This window comes from Pseudophryne corroboree, chromosome 4 (assembly GCF_028390025.1).
Source record: "Pseudophryne corroboree isolate aPseCor3 chromosome 4, aPseCor3.hap2, whole genome shotgun sequence".
NCBI lineage: Eukaryota > Metazoa > Chordata > Amphibia > Anura > Myobatrachidae > Pseudophryne > Pseudophryne corroboree.
The window spans coordinates 451,829,451-451,844,568 of record NC_086447.1 but is presented as its reverse complement, the minus strand read 5'-3'; the positions used below and the strand labels follow the sequence as shown (position 1 = coordinate 451,844,568).

General features: G+C 47.5%; 1 protein-coding gene across 1 annotated transcript in view; it reads left to right on the top strand.

The window, feature by feature from the left end:
* MDN1 (midasin AAA ATPase 1) overlaps positions 1-15,118 on the top strand; it is a 695,825-nt gene that overhangs the window by 564,765 nt on the left and 115,942 nt on the right. Inside the window, exons 69-70 of the mRNA XM_063916985.1 lie at positions 567-682; positions 1,552-1,701. Coding sequence (XP_063773055.1) covers positions 567-682; positions 1,552-1,701 — 266 coding nt within the window. The remainder of the gene's footprint in view (positions 1-566; positions 683-1,551; positions 1,702-15,118) is intronic.

The following is a 15,118-nucleotide window of genomic DNA, read 5'->3' as shown; positions in this document are numbered from 1 at the left end:
TTTCGACAGCAGTTGACCTTTATACTGTAAACTTAAAAAAAAAAAAATCTAACTGTAAAAATGTATTCTGTGTATCTCCAAATTAAAAGGGACAAGCTTACCTTAATGACTAAAAGGTATCTCCTTAATTATTTATGTTGAACGCATTTAGTGCAGTATTTCCCAAACACTTTTCAAAGCACCCGAACAGTCTAGGTTTTACGGATATCCGTGCTTGAGACAGAATCCGTATGAATTCAGTACTAATGTAGTCACCAGGAGACATTTGATATGCCAGCTGTCGGGAGCCCTGCGCTCACCATACCGACGCCGGAATCCCGACAGCCAGCATGCTGACAACTATTCTCTCTTGGGGTGTCCACAACACACCTGGAGGGAGAATGAATAGTGTGGTGCACGTCCACAAGGAGCTCTTTTGCGCTCACCTCGCTGCCTGCATAACATACTACACCCGTAGTCACCTGTGCTTAACAATATCCATGCTAAGGATTTTCTCTCGGTAAGATGCTTTGGACGCTGTTACGCTTCAAAAGTAAAAACCTAATTAAATCCTGGTTTCTTTATAGCTGCTGGTCCCTGAGTCTCGACAACACTATGAGGCGACATGCTGAGAAAGCCAACAAGCACTGGTTCTCTATTTATCAGTTGGTTGAGAAATACTTGGAAGTGGAGGAGGAGCAAGGTGATATTAATGATGTATACATAAATGATATTTACATTCTCCGTACAGCGCTGTGTATATTAGTGACACCATATAAACATACCTACTCCTGGAAAGTCCAGGAGACCCCTGATTTTTCAAGTAGTTACTGGGGTGGATCTCCCACTGGTCCCTAGGGGGTGGCCCATTGTGATGCATTTCACATACCTTTAGCGTCTCCCCTCCTACTGGGGACACATTTTGCCAGGCTTAATGACGCTAAGAGACCACCCCAGCCTCTGGAGTAGTGAACTGCATCGTTTCTACCAGAGAAGAGAAATGAAAAGTTGGCAAGTATGTATATAAATAAACCATAATACAGGGTGTCCCATACTGATAGGACACATTTTAAACGCAACTACTGTATCTAGGATTGGAACAAACACATTTATTAAGGATTATGTGCAATACATAACCAAGGTACAGGAGTTCATAGCACTGTTCAAGGTTTGAATATCACATCCCTTAGATGGTCACCACCTTGAAGAGAACATTCTCGGACTCTCTCTGTCATCCCCACCATAGCGTGGTGCACATTAGCTGGGATAGCCGTAATTCACTCACTGATGTAGAAGGGGTTCAGTATAATATCCCGGCGGTGAGCGCAGCGTGTCCCCTCTTGAGCTTGCTGCGCTCGCCACGCTTTGGGCCCGGTGGTGACGTTAATTCTCCCTCGGTTGGTGGCGTGGACCACCACCCCAGTGGGGATTCCAGCTGGCGATCGGGATTCTGACCGCCGGTGTTTCACCTGCGTTGGGATTCCGACGTCTGTATCCTGATAGCTGGTAAATTGACTGCCTCCCTGTACAAGCGCTGTGCCTTACTTTGCTTTGTGTATTGCCTGTTTGCAGAGAGCAGTGAAGAGAAGACATTGCAGTCTCTTACGAAGACACTACAGGCATTTATTGAAGGCTCCACCCTGGGGGAATTCAACTCGCGTCTACAGATGCTACTGGTTTTCCATTGTCATATGCTGCTGGTGCCGCAAGCTGCCAAGAAAGGTATGGTGGTGTTTTATAGCAAATGTGTGGCACATCTGTGAGTGTCATTGTGAACACATAGAAACATGTTCTGAAAGTAAAATAACATTGTGTGTAGCCAACATTAGAAATGTTAGGGTTTAACGTATTTCTGCATACAGCATATATTTCAAACAATTTTTCTTGCAGCATATGTAAAATTAATACATCTGGCAGTAGAGTAATGCTGTCTACACACAGGGCAGGCAGATAAATACTGTAATTGCTGGCCTATCATCAATACATGGTACAGATCAGGCCCATGTACAAAGAATCCCTGGCTTAAAGACTTAATGTATTCTACATTTCTCTTACGTCCTAGAGGATGCTGGGGACTCCGTAAGGACCATGGGGTATAGACGGGCTCCGCAGGAGATAGGGCACCTAAAAAGAACTTTGACTATGGGTGTGCACTGGCTCCTCCCTCTATGCCCCTCCTCCAGACCTCAGTTAGATTCTGTGCCCAGAGGAGAAAGGGTACACTGCAGAGAGCTCTCCAGAGTTTTCTGTTTTAAAAGAATTTTGTTAGGTTTTTTATATTCAGGGAGTCCTGTTGGCAACAGGCTCCCTGCATCGTGGGACTGAGGAGAGAGAAGCAGGGCTGGCTTTACGGTTGGGCTCTGTTTCTAGGCTACTGGACACCATTAGCTCCAGAGGGTGTCGGAACACAGGTCTCACCTGGGGTTCGTCCCGGAGCCGCGCCGCCGTCCTCCTCACAGATGCCGAAGATAGAAGCCGGGTGAGTATGAGAAGGCAGAAGACATCAGATCTTCATGGGGTAAGGCGCACAGCGGTAAGCTGCGCGCCATTGGTCCCACTATACACACACAGAGCAGCATTGAAGGGTGCAGGGCGCTGGGGAGGGGGGGGGCGGCGCCCTGGGCAGCAATATTCCTCACTTCTGGGCATGTTAAGATGGATTAGGCTGCGGAGGCAGTAAATCCAAGAATCCCCCGCCATTTCTTTTTCATCCACTAGGGGCCACTGGAGTACTCTTGGGATATGGACGGCTTAGCAGAAACAAAGGCACTGAATATTTAAATTTAGAACTCTCCACCCCTCCATATCCCCGAGTACCTCAGTGTAGTATCTCAGTGTTTTTTCTGTGCTCACAGCACTAACAAGGCTTGTGTGGAGTTCCCACACTTGGTGGAAGATTTTATTAATTTTTCATTTTTACTTTTACATTTTTCTTTTTTTTTACTTAGCACATCCCTTCCCAGTTTCTGGAAAAACATGGGTCCGGGATAGTGCCGCTGCATGGACAGCGCATGGCGTGTCGGTCCTCACAAAGAGCACCCTCACAGCCACAGGCAGCCCACTGTCTCCTGCAACAGCTGGACGGGGCTTACAGATAGAAGCCCCGTCGCAGCCATGACCTGAAGGGCTGGACGGAGCTTACAAATAGAAGCCCCGTCGCAGCCATGACCGGAAGAGCTCGGAGCTTAGAAGCCCGTCGCAGGCCTCCCTACAACAAGGTATGCTGGGGAAACGGGACGGTCAGCGCAGGCTGCCGCCCCGCTGTGTGGGGTCACTGTTGTAAATAATGCCGCCGCTCATACAGCCGCCCGCCCCAGCCGCTCCGTCCGGCCGCCCCAGCCGCTCCGTCCGGCCGCCCCAGCACCGGCCGCCCGCCAAGATGCTCCGTCAGTGCTGTCTTGGTGCCAGCGCTGAGAGGGGGAGAACCGCCGCAGCTCGGCTAGCGACGCCGGAAGCCGCTACGCGCCGCTCCGGCCAGCCGACCTCCGCTGCTCGGCAAGAAGTGTCCCTCGCCTCCCTGCAACTTCCCGGCGCTCCCCGCTGAGACACAGCGCTACAGGGAGTACAGGGGGAGGGGGGGGGGGGGGGGGACTCTGGCTGATTACAGCGGCAAGGGAATGTAAAGGGCTGCCATACCTATATAAACAGCAGGCAGAGTTAATGTATGATAGGCTAGTGAGCCTATATTAATACTGGATCCATGTATTGTAGACTGCCTGTGATTTTCACTGTGTAATAGACTATTGAGCCTATATTAACACTACAGCAGGTATTGTGGTCTGACTGTGATTATCACTGTATAATAGGCTATTGAGCCTATATTAACACTACAGCATGTATTGTAACCTGCTTGTGATTTTTACTGTATAATAGGCTATTCAGCCTATATTAACACTGTAGCAATTGTAACTGTGATTATCAGTGTAAGCATGGCATGGGGGCCATTTTAACCATGCTTCCTGTTTCTTCCAGTTTGTAATTCCAGAACATTCCTGCCCTACATCACTACTCCACCGGAGGCGCAGGGGTGTTAGTGGGAAGTTTGGTTCAGGTTTCACATAGGCTGGCCATGTGAACTGCATTTCGGCCATAAATAGATAGCTATATATTACACACCTTAAGTAATAATTTTACAAAGTCGTGCAAGTGTCTGTCCTCTGCCTATTGTGTTGTCTGTCGGCATAAGGAGTAAGGCTCCAGCACAGACTAAAAATACTTTTAAACAAAAGTCTGGACATAAATCTACCACATGTTCAGTATGTTTTGTAGGTTTCCACTCCGGAAGCCGGTTCATTCCCAGATCCTATGTTAAGCATTGGCAATTCAAATTGACTCCGCTCGACAGGAGCGGTAAGATCGGAGTCTCGGAAGTTACTCCGCCAGCTTGAACGGAGGAGTCTCAGTCCAATTTCACTTTGGATACCAGGGTGTTAATTTAACTGGTCTTATAATTTAAACATTTCTTCTATGTTGCAGTCCTGACAATTCTGTGTCAAACCTCACAGCGCTAAATACGAGTGAGGAGGGCACATTAGACAGTCAGATAGTGCGGGGTTTGACAACCATACATTGCTGAAATTTACAGAGAATAAGGAGACTCTAACATCTAATCCGTTGTATTTACTAAAGACAGATCTTCAATGGTTTTCTTATTTAGGATATCTTACTAAGATTTAAGGCTATTTACCCGTTTCCACACAGGGACATCTAAATTGGAGAATCCGCCATTGGTGAATTCGTCTGTGTCAAACCTTATAAAGACCCAAGATACATTTGGGTCACTAGGGCGCTCTGTGTATGGAAACAATGACGATCACGTTATACTTATCGTTAATGAGAAGCTGCTGAGTATCTCGGTACAGCGTCTGCTGCCGCCTGTTACCTTGCTTCTCGTTTTTCATCGTCGCTAGTTTCAGCACGACAAGGCCAGAAGTTGTTTGGTCCTAAATTTGACAAAATGGCCTCCTCCGGTATCAAGCCGGAAAATACTCTGGTCCGGCGTTTAAAGCCTTTAGACTTCAGTCTTTTCAAGGCTGTGGTACAAAAACAGTCACGCCTTGTAACGCCAGGGCGCTAAAGTCACAACAAGCCAGTGGCTTGACGGGCTCTCAGCCCATCTCGAATTTCCAATTGTGGGAGTGCGCCTTTACACGTTACATTTGCCGGGTTTCCAGCCATCCACTCATGGATGTATCCGCTATTTAGGGTTAAAAGACAGGACTGCCTCTGTCGGACGAAATAAGGCGTTTTGGCAGGTTGCCATTCAGTCTCTGCTGGTTTCAGCAGTTTTTATTTCCAGGCCTGGTACACCAACAAAGTCAGGGTTATTATTCCCGTCTGTTTGTGGTACCGAAGCCGGAGGGCTCCGTCGCAGTCTCAATCAGCAAGTCACTTACTACAGATTGAAGATGGATTTTCTGCGGTTAGTATTTGCATATTTGGAGCCACAAGATTGCATGATTGTGCTTGATCTCCAGGATGCGTACTTACACATTCCGGTTTGGTCACCTCATCACAGGTTCTTGCGTTTTGCAATACGCCACAACCATTAACCGTTTCAGGTTCTACCGTTTGGCCTCTTGTCAGCGCCTCGGGTATTCACCAAAGTGATGTTTGTGATGATAGCTCATCTCAGATCCCTGGCAGTGACAATCGTTTCATACTTAGACGATCTGCTCATAAGAGCTCCGTCTCAACAGATGCTCCTCCGACTTGCGCTGCTAACGTACACCACGGTTGCAGTGTCAAGTTCAAAAACAATCGCATCTAATTCCGTCTCAACGACTTCAATTCCTAGGTATGATTCCAGATACGGTAAATCAAAGAATTTACCTACTACACCAGAAAGAACAGATTATACGCCATCTGGTACAATTAGTGCTCAAGCCACGCACACTATCGGTACATTGGTGTATTCGCCTATTAGGAACAATGATGGGCTTTCGAAGCGCTTCAGTTCGGAGGTTTTCACTCGCGTATCCCACAGGGGGGCGAGGGTGTCTCTACTCTGGGCGAGAGTCTCAGAGGTTGGGGAGTTGTAGTTTAAAATGGTCAGCGACAGGGTTTCTAAACGGATCACGACAGATTGCTGTCTATAAAGGTCCTGGAACTCCGTGCAATTTACTATGCACTACATGCTTCGCTCTCAGACTGTCCAAGGTCAGTCACACAACGCGACGGCAGTCGCATACACAACAACCAGGGAGGAACGAGAAGCCGCATGGCAATGCGGGAAGTAGCTTGAATCCTCAATTGCCCAGAATACCACAAGGTGATATTGTAGACTGGGTTCATTCCGGGAGTGGACATCTGTTAGACAGATGATCTCAGCCGTCGGGATTTTCATCCAGGAGACTGGGCATTAAATCCAGAGGTGTTTCACAGGTTGGTCCACAGGTGGGGTTACCCTCAGGTGGACATGATGGCATCTCGCCACAATTACAAACGCCCAGTATGTGTCCAGAACGACAGTTCCCAAGGGCAGTGGCGGTGGATGCTCTCACAATCGCGTGGCCGTACAGCCTCGTCTATCTATTTCCACCGTTTTCCGATGTTCTCTCCGTTGCTAAAACGGATCATAAGAGAGTCCGTCACAGTCATACTAGTGATATCTCATGGGTCTCGGAGAGTTTGGTTCTCGAATCTCCGAGGACTACTCGCAGACGATCCTTGGCCGCTCATACTACGTCCAACCCGTTACAACAGGGGCCGTTCTTTTACCCCTATTTAGTGCGGCTGCGGTTGACGAGGTGGTTGTTGAGACCGCCCTCTTCAGAAGAAAGAGAGGGCATTACAGTATCGGTTATACCAACCATGTTACGAGCTAGGAAGCCGGTTACGGCAGCTCATTATTACAGAATTTGGCGTGCCTATATAGGTTGGTGTGAAGCTCGGAAGTTTCCGACATCATTTTTCAAGTTACCCGTATTCTGTTATTTTTACAGACGGGGTTGGATGGAGGACTGCGTTTATCTACACTGAAGGTGCAGGTATCTGTGTTGTCAATTTATTTTCAAAGACGATTGGCTCTATTGCCGTCGGTACACATTTTTCTGCAGGGTGTCCTCAGAGTACAGCCTCCATTTATCCCACCTACAGCGCCATGGGACTTGAATTTGGGTTCAGATTTCTAACAGTCTTCATATTTTGAACCCTTACAGCAAGTGGATATTAAGTTTCTGACTTGGAAAACGTTTTTTCTTCTAGCCTTAGCTTCGGCAAGGCGTTTTTCAAATTTGGGTGCCTAGTCTTGCAAGCCACCGTATTTGGTGTTTCCTGATGACAGAGCGTAACTTCGGACGATTTCCGATTTCTTACCAAAGCTAGTGTCATCTTTTCACATCAATCAACCAATAGTGGTTCCTGTGTTGACAGTACATTCTAGAATTCTGAATGTGGTACGCGCATTACGCGTTTATATGTCCCGAACGTCTACAGTTCGTAATACGGATACGTTGTTTGTTCTCTATGATGCTGCCAAGTGGGGTTGGCCAGCTTCTCAGCAGACCTTATCCAGATGGATAAAACTGACTATACGTCAGGCTTACCTTAAGGCTAAGTTACAGTCGCCTACATCAGTAATAGCTCATCCCACAGGTTCTGTGGGAACGTCATGGCCAGCTGGTCGTGGAGCTTCTACGACACAGCTTGACCGTGCGGCTACATGGTCTTCAGTGCACACGTTTGTGCGCTTTTACAAGTTTGATACGTTTGCGGCATCAGCATCTAGCTTTGGCCGCCTAGTGTTACAGGTGTCAAACAGCTCTCCCGCCAACGGGGGAAGCTTTGGTACGTCCCAAGAGTACTCCAGTGGCCCCTAGTGGATGAAAAAGAAAATAGGATTTTGGTACTTACCAGGTAAATCCTTTTCTTTGAATCCATAGGGGGCACTGGACGCCCACCCAGAGCAGTTTTACCTGGGTTGTATTAAGCTCAGGGGATCTTATGGTAACACATTTTCACCGACTGGTTCAATTATAAGGTTCTATCGGTTATGGTGTCAACTGTTTCGTTGTCAGTAACGTTGTGTCAACTTTGTTGTTGTCCGTTATGTTATAGGAATTCTCCATTGTCAACCTCTCTATAGTTCTGTTCGGCTCAGTAAAAAACACTGAGATACTACACTGAGGTACTCGGGGATATGGAGGGGTGGAGAGTTCTAAATTTAAATATTCAGTGCCTTTGTTTCTGCTAAGCCGTCCATATTTCAAGAGTACTCCAGTGCCCCCTATGGATTCAAAGAAAAGGATTTACCTGGTAAGTACCAAAATCCTATTTTTAATAAAAAAAAGCACTGGGACCGAAGCCCGCCGTCGGGTGGGCGGGGCTTGATCCTCAGCACTAACCAGCGCCATTTTCTCCACAGAAGCTGCATGCTGAACGCTGGCTCCCTGGTCTCTCCCCTGCTGAACTTAACAGGCTGGAAAAAAGAGGAGGGGGGCACATTGGCGACGCAGTGAGTGGGAATTGGAATATTATTATATAAAAAAGCGCTATCTAGTCATATTTTTCCACAGTGTTATTAAGCGCTGGGTGTGTGCTGGCATACTCTCTCTCTGTCTCTCCTAAGGGCCTGGTTGGGGTATTGTCCCCTTGTAGGTTAATCCCTGTGTGTGTGGGGTGTCGGTACGTGGTGTCGACATGTCTGAAGCGGAAGGCTTCTCCAAGGAGGAGGTGGAGCAAATGAGTGGTGTGTCCCCGTCGTTTGTGCCGACTCCGGAATGGATGGACATGTGGCATATGTTGAAAGCAAGTGTGGCATCTTTACATAAAAGGCTTGATAAGGCTGAATTAGGGGGGACATCAGGGGGTCAATCCTCGAATTGGACCGACTCACAGGGCCCGTCGGGGTCTCAAAAGCGTCCCTTAACACAAGACACTACTACCGACACGGATTCTGATTCCAGTGTCGACTATGACGAAGTAAAATTGCACCCTAGGGTGACTAAAACCATTCAGTGTATGATTGTGGCAATAAAGGATGTGTTGCATATTGAGGATGAACTCTCGGTCCCCGACACAAGGGTACACATGTTTAAGGAAAAGAAACAGATTATTCATTTTCCCACATCTCATGAATTAAATGATTTCTTTGGAAAAGCTTGGGAGACTCCGGAAAAGAGACCGCAGATCCCCAAAAGAATTTATATGGCATACCCCTTCCCTAAGTAGGACAGGGAGATTTGGGAATCACCCCCCACTGTGGACAAGGCCCTGACGCGCTTGTCCAAGAAAGTGGCGCTACCGTCTCCTAACACAGCGGCCCTTGAGGACCCTGCAGATCGCAGGCAAGAAACTACCTTAAAGTGTTTTTATTCTCATACGGGTGCTGTGCTAAGACCGACAATTGCGTCGGCATGGGTGTGTAGCGCAATTGCAGCTTGGACAGATGAGCTGACAGATCAATTTGATAATATGGATAAGGATACTATATTCTTAACTCTAGCCCATATTAAAGACGCAGTCTTATTTATGAGGGATGCTCAAAGGAACATTGGACTGCTAGCTTCTAGGGCCAATGCCATGTCTATCTCGGCGAGAAGATCCTTATGGACTCGCCAATGGACGGGTGATGCGGATTCCAAAAAACATATGGAAGTACTACCCTATAAGGGTGAGGTATTGTTTGGGGATGGGCTGACGGACCTGGTTTCCACAGCTACAGCAGGTAAATCAAATTTTTTACCATATATTCCCCAACAGCAAAAGAAAGTAACACCCTATCAGATGCAGTCCTTTCGGTCGCACAAGTCCAGAAGAGGTCGGGGATCCTCTTTCCTCGCCAGAGGTAAGGGGGCAGAGGCAAAAGAGCACCTGCTTCGGCAGGTGCCCAGGACCAAAAGTCCTCCCCGGCTGCTCCAAAACCCACAGCATGACGCTGGGGCTCCCCTGAGGGAGTCCGCACCGGTGGGGGCACGTCTTCGACTTTTCAGTCAGACCTGGGTCAGATCAGACCTGAATCCCTGGGTGTTGGAAATAGTTCCCAGGTGTACAAACTGGAATTCGAGGAGGTGCCCCCGCGCCGATTTTTCAAATCGGCCCTACCAGCTTCCACATCGGAAAGGGATGTAGTGTTAGCTGCAATTCAAACGCTGTGTATACAGCAAGTGATAATCAAGGTTCCCCTGCACCAGCAGGGAAGAGGTTACTACTCAATCCTATTTGTGGTCCCGAAACCGGACGGTTCGGTCAGACCTATTTTGAATCTGAAATCCCTAAACCTGTACATAAAAAGATTCAAATTCAAAATGGAATCACTCAGAGCGATAATAGCCAACATGGAGGAGGGGGGAGTTTATGGTGTCTCTGAACATAAAGGATGCGTACCTTCATGTCCCCATATATGCCCCCCATCAGGAATACCTGAGATTCGCTGTACAGGATTGTCATTACCAATTTCAGACGTTGCCGTTTGGACTTTCCACGGCCCCGAGGATTTTCACCAAGATAATGGCGGAAATTATGGTGGTCCTGCGCAAGCATGGAGTCGCAATTATCCCATACTTGGACGATCTCCTGATAAAAGCGAGATCAAGGGAGAAATTGCTCAGCAGTGTGGCGCTCTCTCTGAGAGTGCTCCAGCAACACGGTTGGATTTTAAATCTACCGAAGTCACAGCTGATTCCGACAACTCGACTACCGTTCCTAGGTATGATACTGGAGACGGAACAAATGAAGGTCTTCCTCCCAGTAGAGAAAGCTCAGGACATCCAGAACATTGTCAGAGACCTGCTAAAACCGAAAATGGTGTCATTTCACCAATGCACTCGAGTTCTGGGAAAAATGGTGGCGGCCTACGAGGCCATTCCCTTCGGAAGGTTCCATGCAAGGACTTTTCAATGGGACCTTCTGGACAAGTGGTCCGGGTCCCATCTGCACTTACATTGGAAAATAACTCTGTCCCCAGGGGCCAGTGTGTCTCTCCTGTGGTGGTTGCAAAATGCTCACCTGCTGGAGGGTCGCCGGTTCGGAATTCAGGACTGGATCCTGGTTACCACGGACGCGAGCCTCCGAGGATGGGGAGCGGTCACACAGGAAAAAAAATTTCAGGGACTTTGGTCAGACCAGGAGTCCTGTCTACACATCAATGTGTTGGAACTCAGGGCCATTTACAATGGCCTTCGACAAGCGGAGAGTCTTCTTCGAAACCTACCGGTTCTGATTCAATCAGACAATGTCACAGCAGTGGCTCATGTGAACCGCCAAGGCGGGACAAGAAGCAGAGTCGCGATGGCGGAAGCCACCAGGATTCTTCGCTGGGCGGAAAATCATGTAAGCGCTCTGTCAGCTGTCTTCATTCCGGGAGTGGACAACTGGGAAGCAGACTTCCTCAGCAGACACGATCTCCATCCAGGAGAGTGGGGACTTCATCAAGAAGTCTTTGCAGATATAACACGTCTTTGGGGAACTCATCAAATAGACATGATGGCGTCACGCCTCAACAAAAAGCTTCGGAGGTATTGTGCCAGGTTTCGGGACCCTCAGGCAGTGGCAGTAGACGCTCTGATAACACCGTGGGTGTTCAAATCGGTCTACGTGTTTCCTCCTCTTCCTCTCATCACAAAAGTGTTAAGGATCATAAGGCAAAGAAGAGTACAGACGATACTCGTTGTCCCAGACTGGCCTCGAAGGGCCTAGTACTCAGATCTACAAGAGATGCTCACAGGAGATCCCTGGCCTCTTCCTCTGAGGGAAGACCTGTTGCAACAGGGGCCCTGTGTATTTCAGGACTTACCGCGGTTACGTTTGACGGCATGGCGGTTGAACGCCGAATCCTAGCGAAAAAGGGGATTCCGGAAGAGGTCATCCCTACTTTAATAAAGGCTAGGAAGGAGGTGATGGTTAAGCATTATCACCGTATCTGGCGAAAGTATGTGTCTTGGTGTGAGACAAAGAATGCACCTACGGAAGATTTTCATCTGGGTTGTTTTCTCCACTTCCTACAGACAGGAGTGGATATTGGCCTGAAATTAGGCTCTGTTAAGGTTCAGATTTCGGCCCTCTCGATTTTCTTTCAGAAGGAATTGGCTTCTCTTCCAGAAGTCCAGACGTTTATAAAGGGAGTGCTACACATCCAGCCTCCTTTTGTGCCTCCAGTGGCACCGTGGGACCTCAACGTGGTGTTGCAGTTCCTAAAATCACACTGGTTTGAACCGCTTAACAAGGTTGAGTTGAAATTTCTTACTTGGAAGGTGGTCATGTTGTTGGCCTTCGCATCAGCTAGGCGAGTATCAGAATTGGCGGCTTTGTCACACAAAAGCCCCTACTTGATTTTTCATGTGGATCGAGCTGAATTGAGGACATGTCCGCAATTTTTGCCTAAGGTGGTTTCTTCATTCCATGTGAATCAACCTATTGTGGTGCCTGTGGCTACAAGTGACCTGGAGGATTCCAGATCCCTGGACGTAGTCAGAGCCTTAAAGATTTATGTAGCCAGGACGGCTAGAATTAGGAAAACAGAAGCTCTGTTTGTCCTGTATGCGGCCAATAAGATTGGCGCACCTGCTTCGAAGCAGACTATTGCTCGCTGGATCTGTAATACGATTCAGCAGGCTCACTCTACGGCTGGATTGCCGGTACCAAATTCGGTTAAGGCCCATTCCACTAGGAAGGTGGGCTCTTCTTGGGCAGCTGCCCGAGGCGTCTCGGCATTACAACTTTGCCGAGCGGCGACTTGGTCGGGGTCAAACACTTTTGCTAAATTCTACAAGTTTGATACCCTGGCTGATGAGGACCTAGCGTTTGCTCAGTCGGTGCTGCAGAGTCATACGCACTCTCCCGCCCGATTGGATGCTTTGGTATAAACCCCATTGTCCTTACGGAGTCCCCAGCATCCTCTAGGACGTAAGAGAAAATAAGATTTTAAACCTACCGGTAAATCTATTTCTCCTAGTCCGTAGAGGATGCTGGGCGCCCGTCCCAGTGCGGAAACTCTGCAAGACTTGTATATAGTTGTTGCTTACATAAGGGTTATGTTACAGTTGAAATCGGTCTTGGACCGTTACTGTTGTTGTTCATACGGTTAACTGGTTATGTATGATCCAGGTTACATGGTATGAACCTGGAAACTCACCCTCAAACTCACCCCTCTGTACACATTACAGCTTCTATTCCCCACTCCCCTCTTCTAAACACTCATGAGATTTATACTTTCCTCTCTGCAAGTACTTTGACAACCGCAATTGGCCACCAGTACAAACACTCGCAAACATCCACCAAGATTTATCTCACTCTTCTGCTTTTATTAGCTGGTGACATATCACCAAATCCAGGCCCCAGCCACCTTTCCCTCTCACACTCTGCTGTCTCAAAACAACATAGAAATCCATCTAACCTCATAAATATCACGTGTCTCCCATCCCCCTCCAAATCAGTAAAATGTGCCTTATTGAATGCACGCTCTGTTTGTAACAAATTAACATCCATCCATGACCTCTTCATATCTCACAACTTTAATCTGCTGGCTATAACAGAAACATGGCTCACACAATCAGACACTGCCTCCCCTGCAGCACTGTCACATGGTGGTTTCCACTTCTCACACACATCTAGGCCTAATAGTAAAGGTGGTGGGGTCGGAATCTTACTGTCACAGTTTTTCACATACACTGTTCTACCTCAGGTTCCGTCACTCGCATTCACCTCATTTGAAGTTCACTCTATCAGGATTTTCACCCCCTTCTCTCTGCGTGTTGCAGCTATCTATCGCCCTCCTGGGCAACCTAAACAACAATTTCTAGATGATTTCTCTGCCTGGCTCCCACACTTCTTATCCTCTGACATCTCCACCATCATTATGGGTGATTTCAATATAGCTCTTGACAGTCCACAATCTGTTCCTGCATCCAAACTCCTCTCTCTAACCTCCTCTCTTGGCCTAACCCAATGGTCCGACTCCTCTACTCACCATGAGGGCCACTGCCTTGATCTTGTGTTCACCAGGCTCTGCTCAGTTTCCGAATTCAATAACACTCCTTTCCCTCTCTCTGATCACAACCTGATCACCTTCACAATCTCTTCTATTACTTTAAATTCTAGGACACTAAAACCAAGCAAGCCTCCTCTAACCCGCAGAAATACTAACAATATACATTTTCAACAACTTTCCACTTCTCTGCAACAACTGCTCTCACCAATCTCTACATTTACTACACCTGACACTGCTGTATCACACCTGCACCAGACTCTAGAGAGTGCCCTTGATGAAGTGGCTCCAGCTACCCATCACACTCCACGTAGGCTTAGATGCCAACCATGGCACTCAAAATCAACAAGACACCTACAAAAACTGTCACGTAAAGTAGAACGTCAGTGGCGGAAATCTCAGAATCCAAGTGACTTTCTCACATATAAGACTACCTACCACTCCTATCGTCAGGCCCTGGACACTGCCAAACAAACATATTTCCAATCTCTCATCTCTTATCATGCCAACAACCCCAAGCGACTTTTTAATACATTTAAATCACTTCTTTACCCTCCCTCACCTCCCCCACTAGCTACTATCCGTGCACAAGAACTTGCTTCCTACTTCAAAGATAAGATTGATAAAATCCGAGATGAAATGGTATGCTCTAACTCAGCCAGTGACCTGCTCAATCCCCTACCTGAACCCTCTGGAACTTTCTCTTCATTTGATCCCACAAGTGAAGATGAAGTATCAACACTCTTTTCTTCCTCCTACTCCACTACCTCTCCTTGATCCTATACCCTCACAGGTCAGTAAAACTTTGTCTCCTGTGCTTATCCCAACCTTAACTAAAATCTGTAATCTCTCTCTCTCTACTGGTATCTTTCCCTCTCTGTTTAAACATGCAGTCATTACTCCCATTCTAAAAAAACACAACTCTGACCCAAACACACTCTCTAACTACCGTCCCATTTCTCAGCTACCCAGTCCCTCCAAGCTACTTGAGAGGCTTGCCTACACTCGCCTAACACACTTTCTTAACTCGCACAACTTATTGGATCCACTTCAGTCAGGCTTTCGTGCTCAACACTCCACAGAGACGGCACTGACCAAAGTAGTGAATGATCTGGTCACTGCTAGATCAAAAGGCCATTACACACTACTTATTCTTCTAGATCTCTCTGCTGCTTTTGACACTGTTGACCACTCTCTTCTCATACAAACACTACA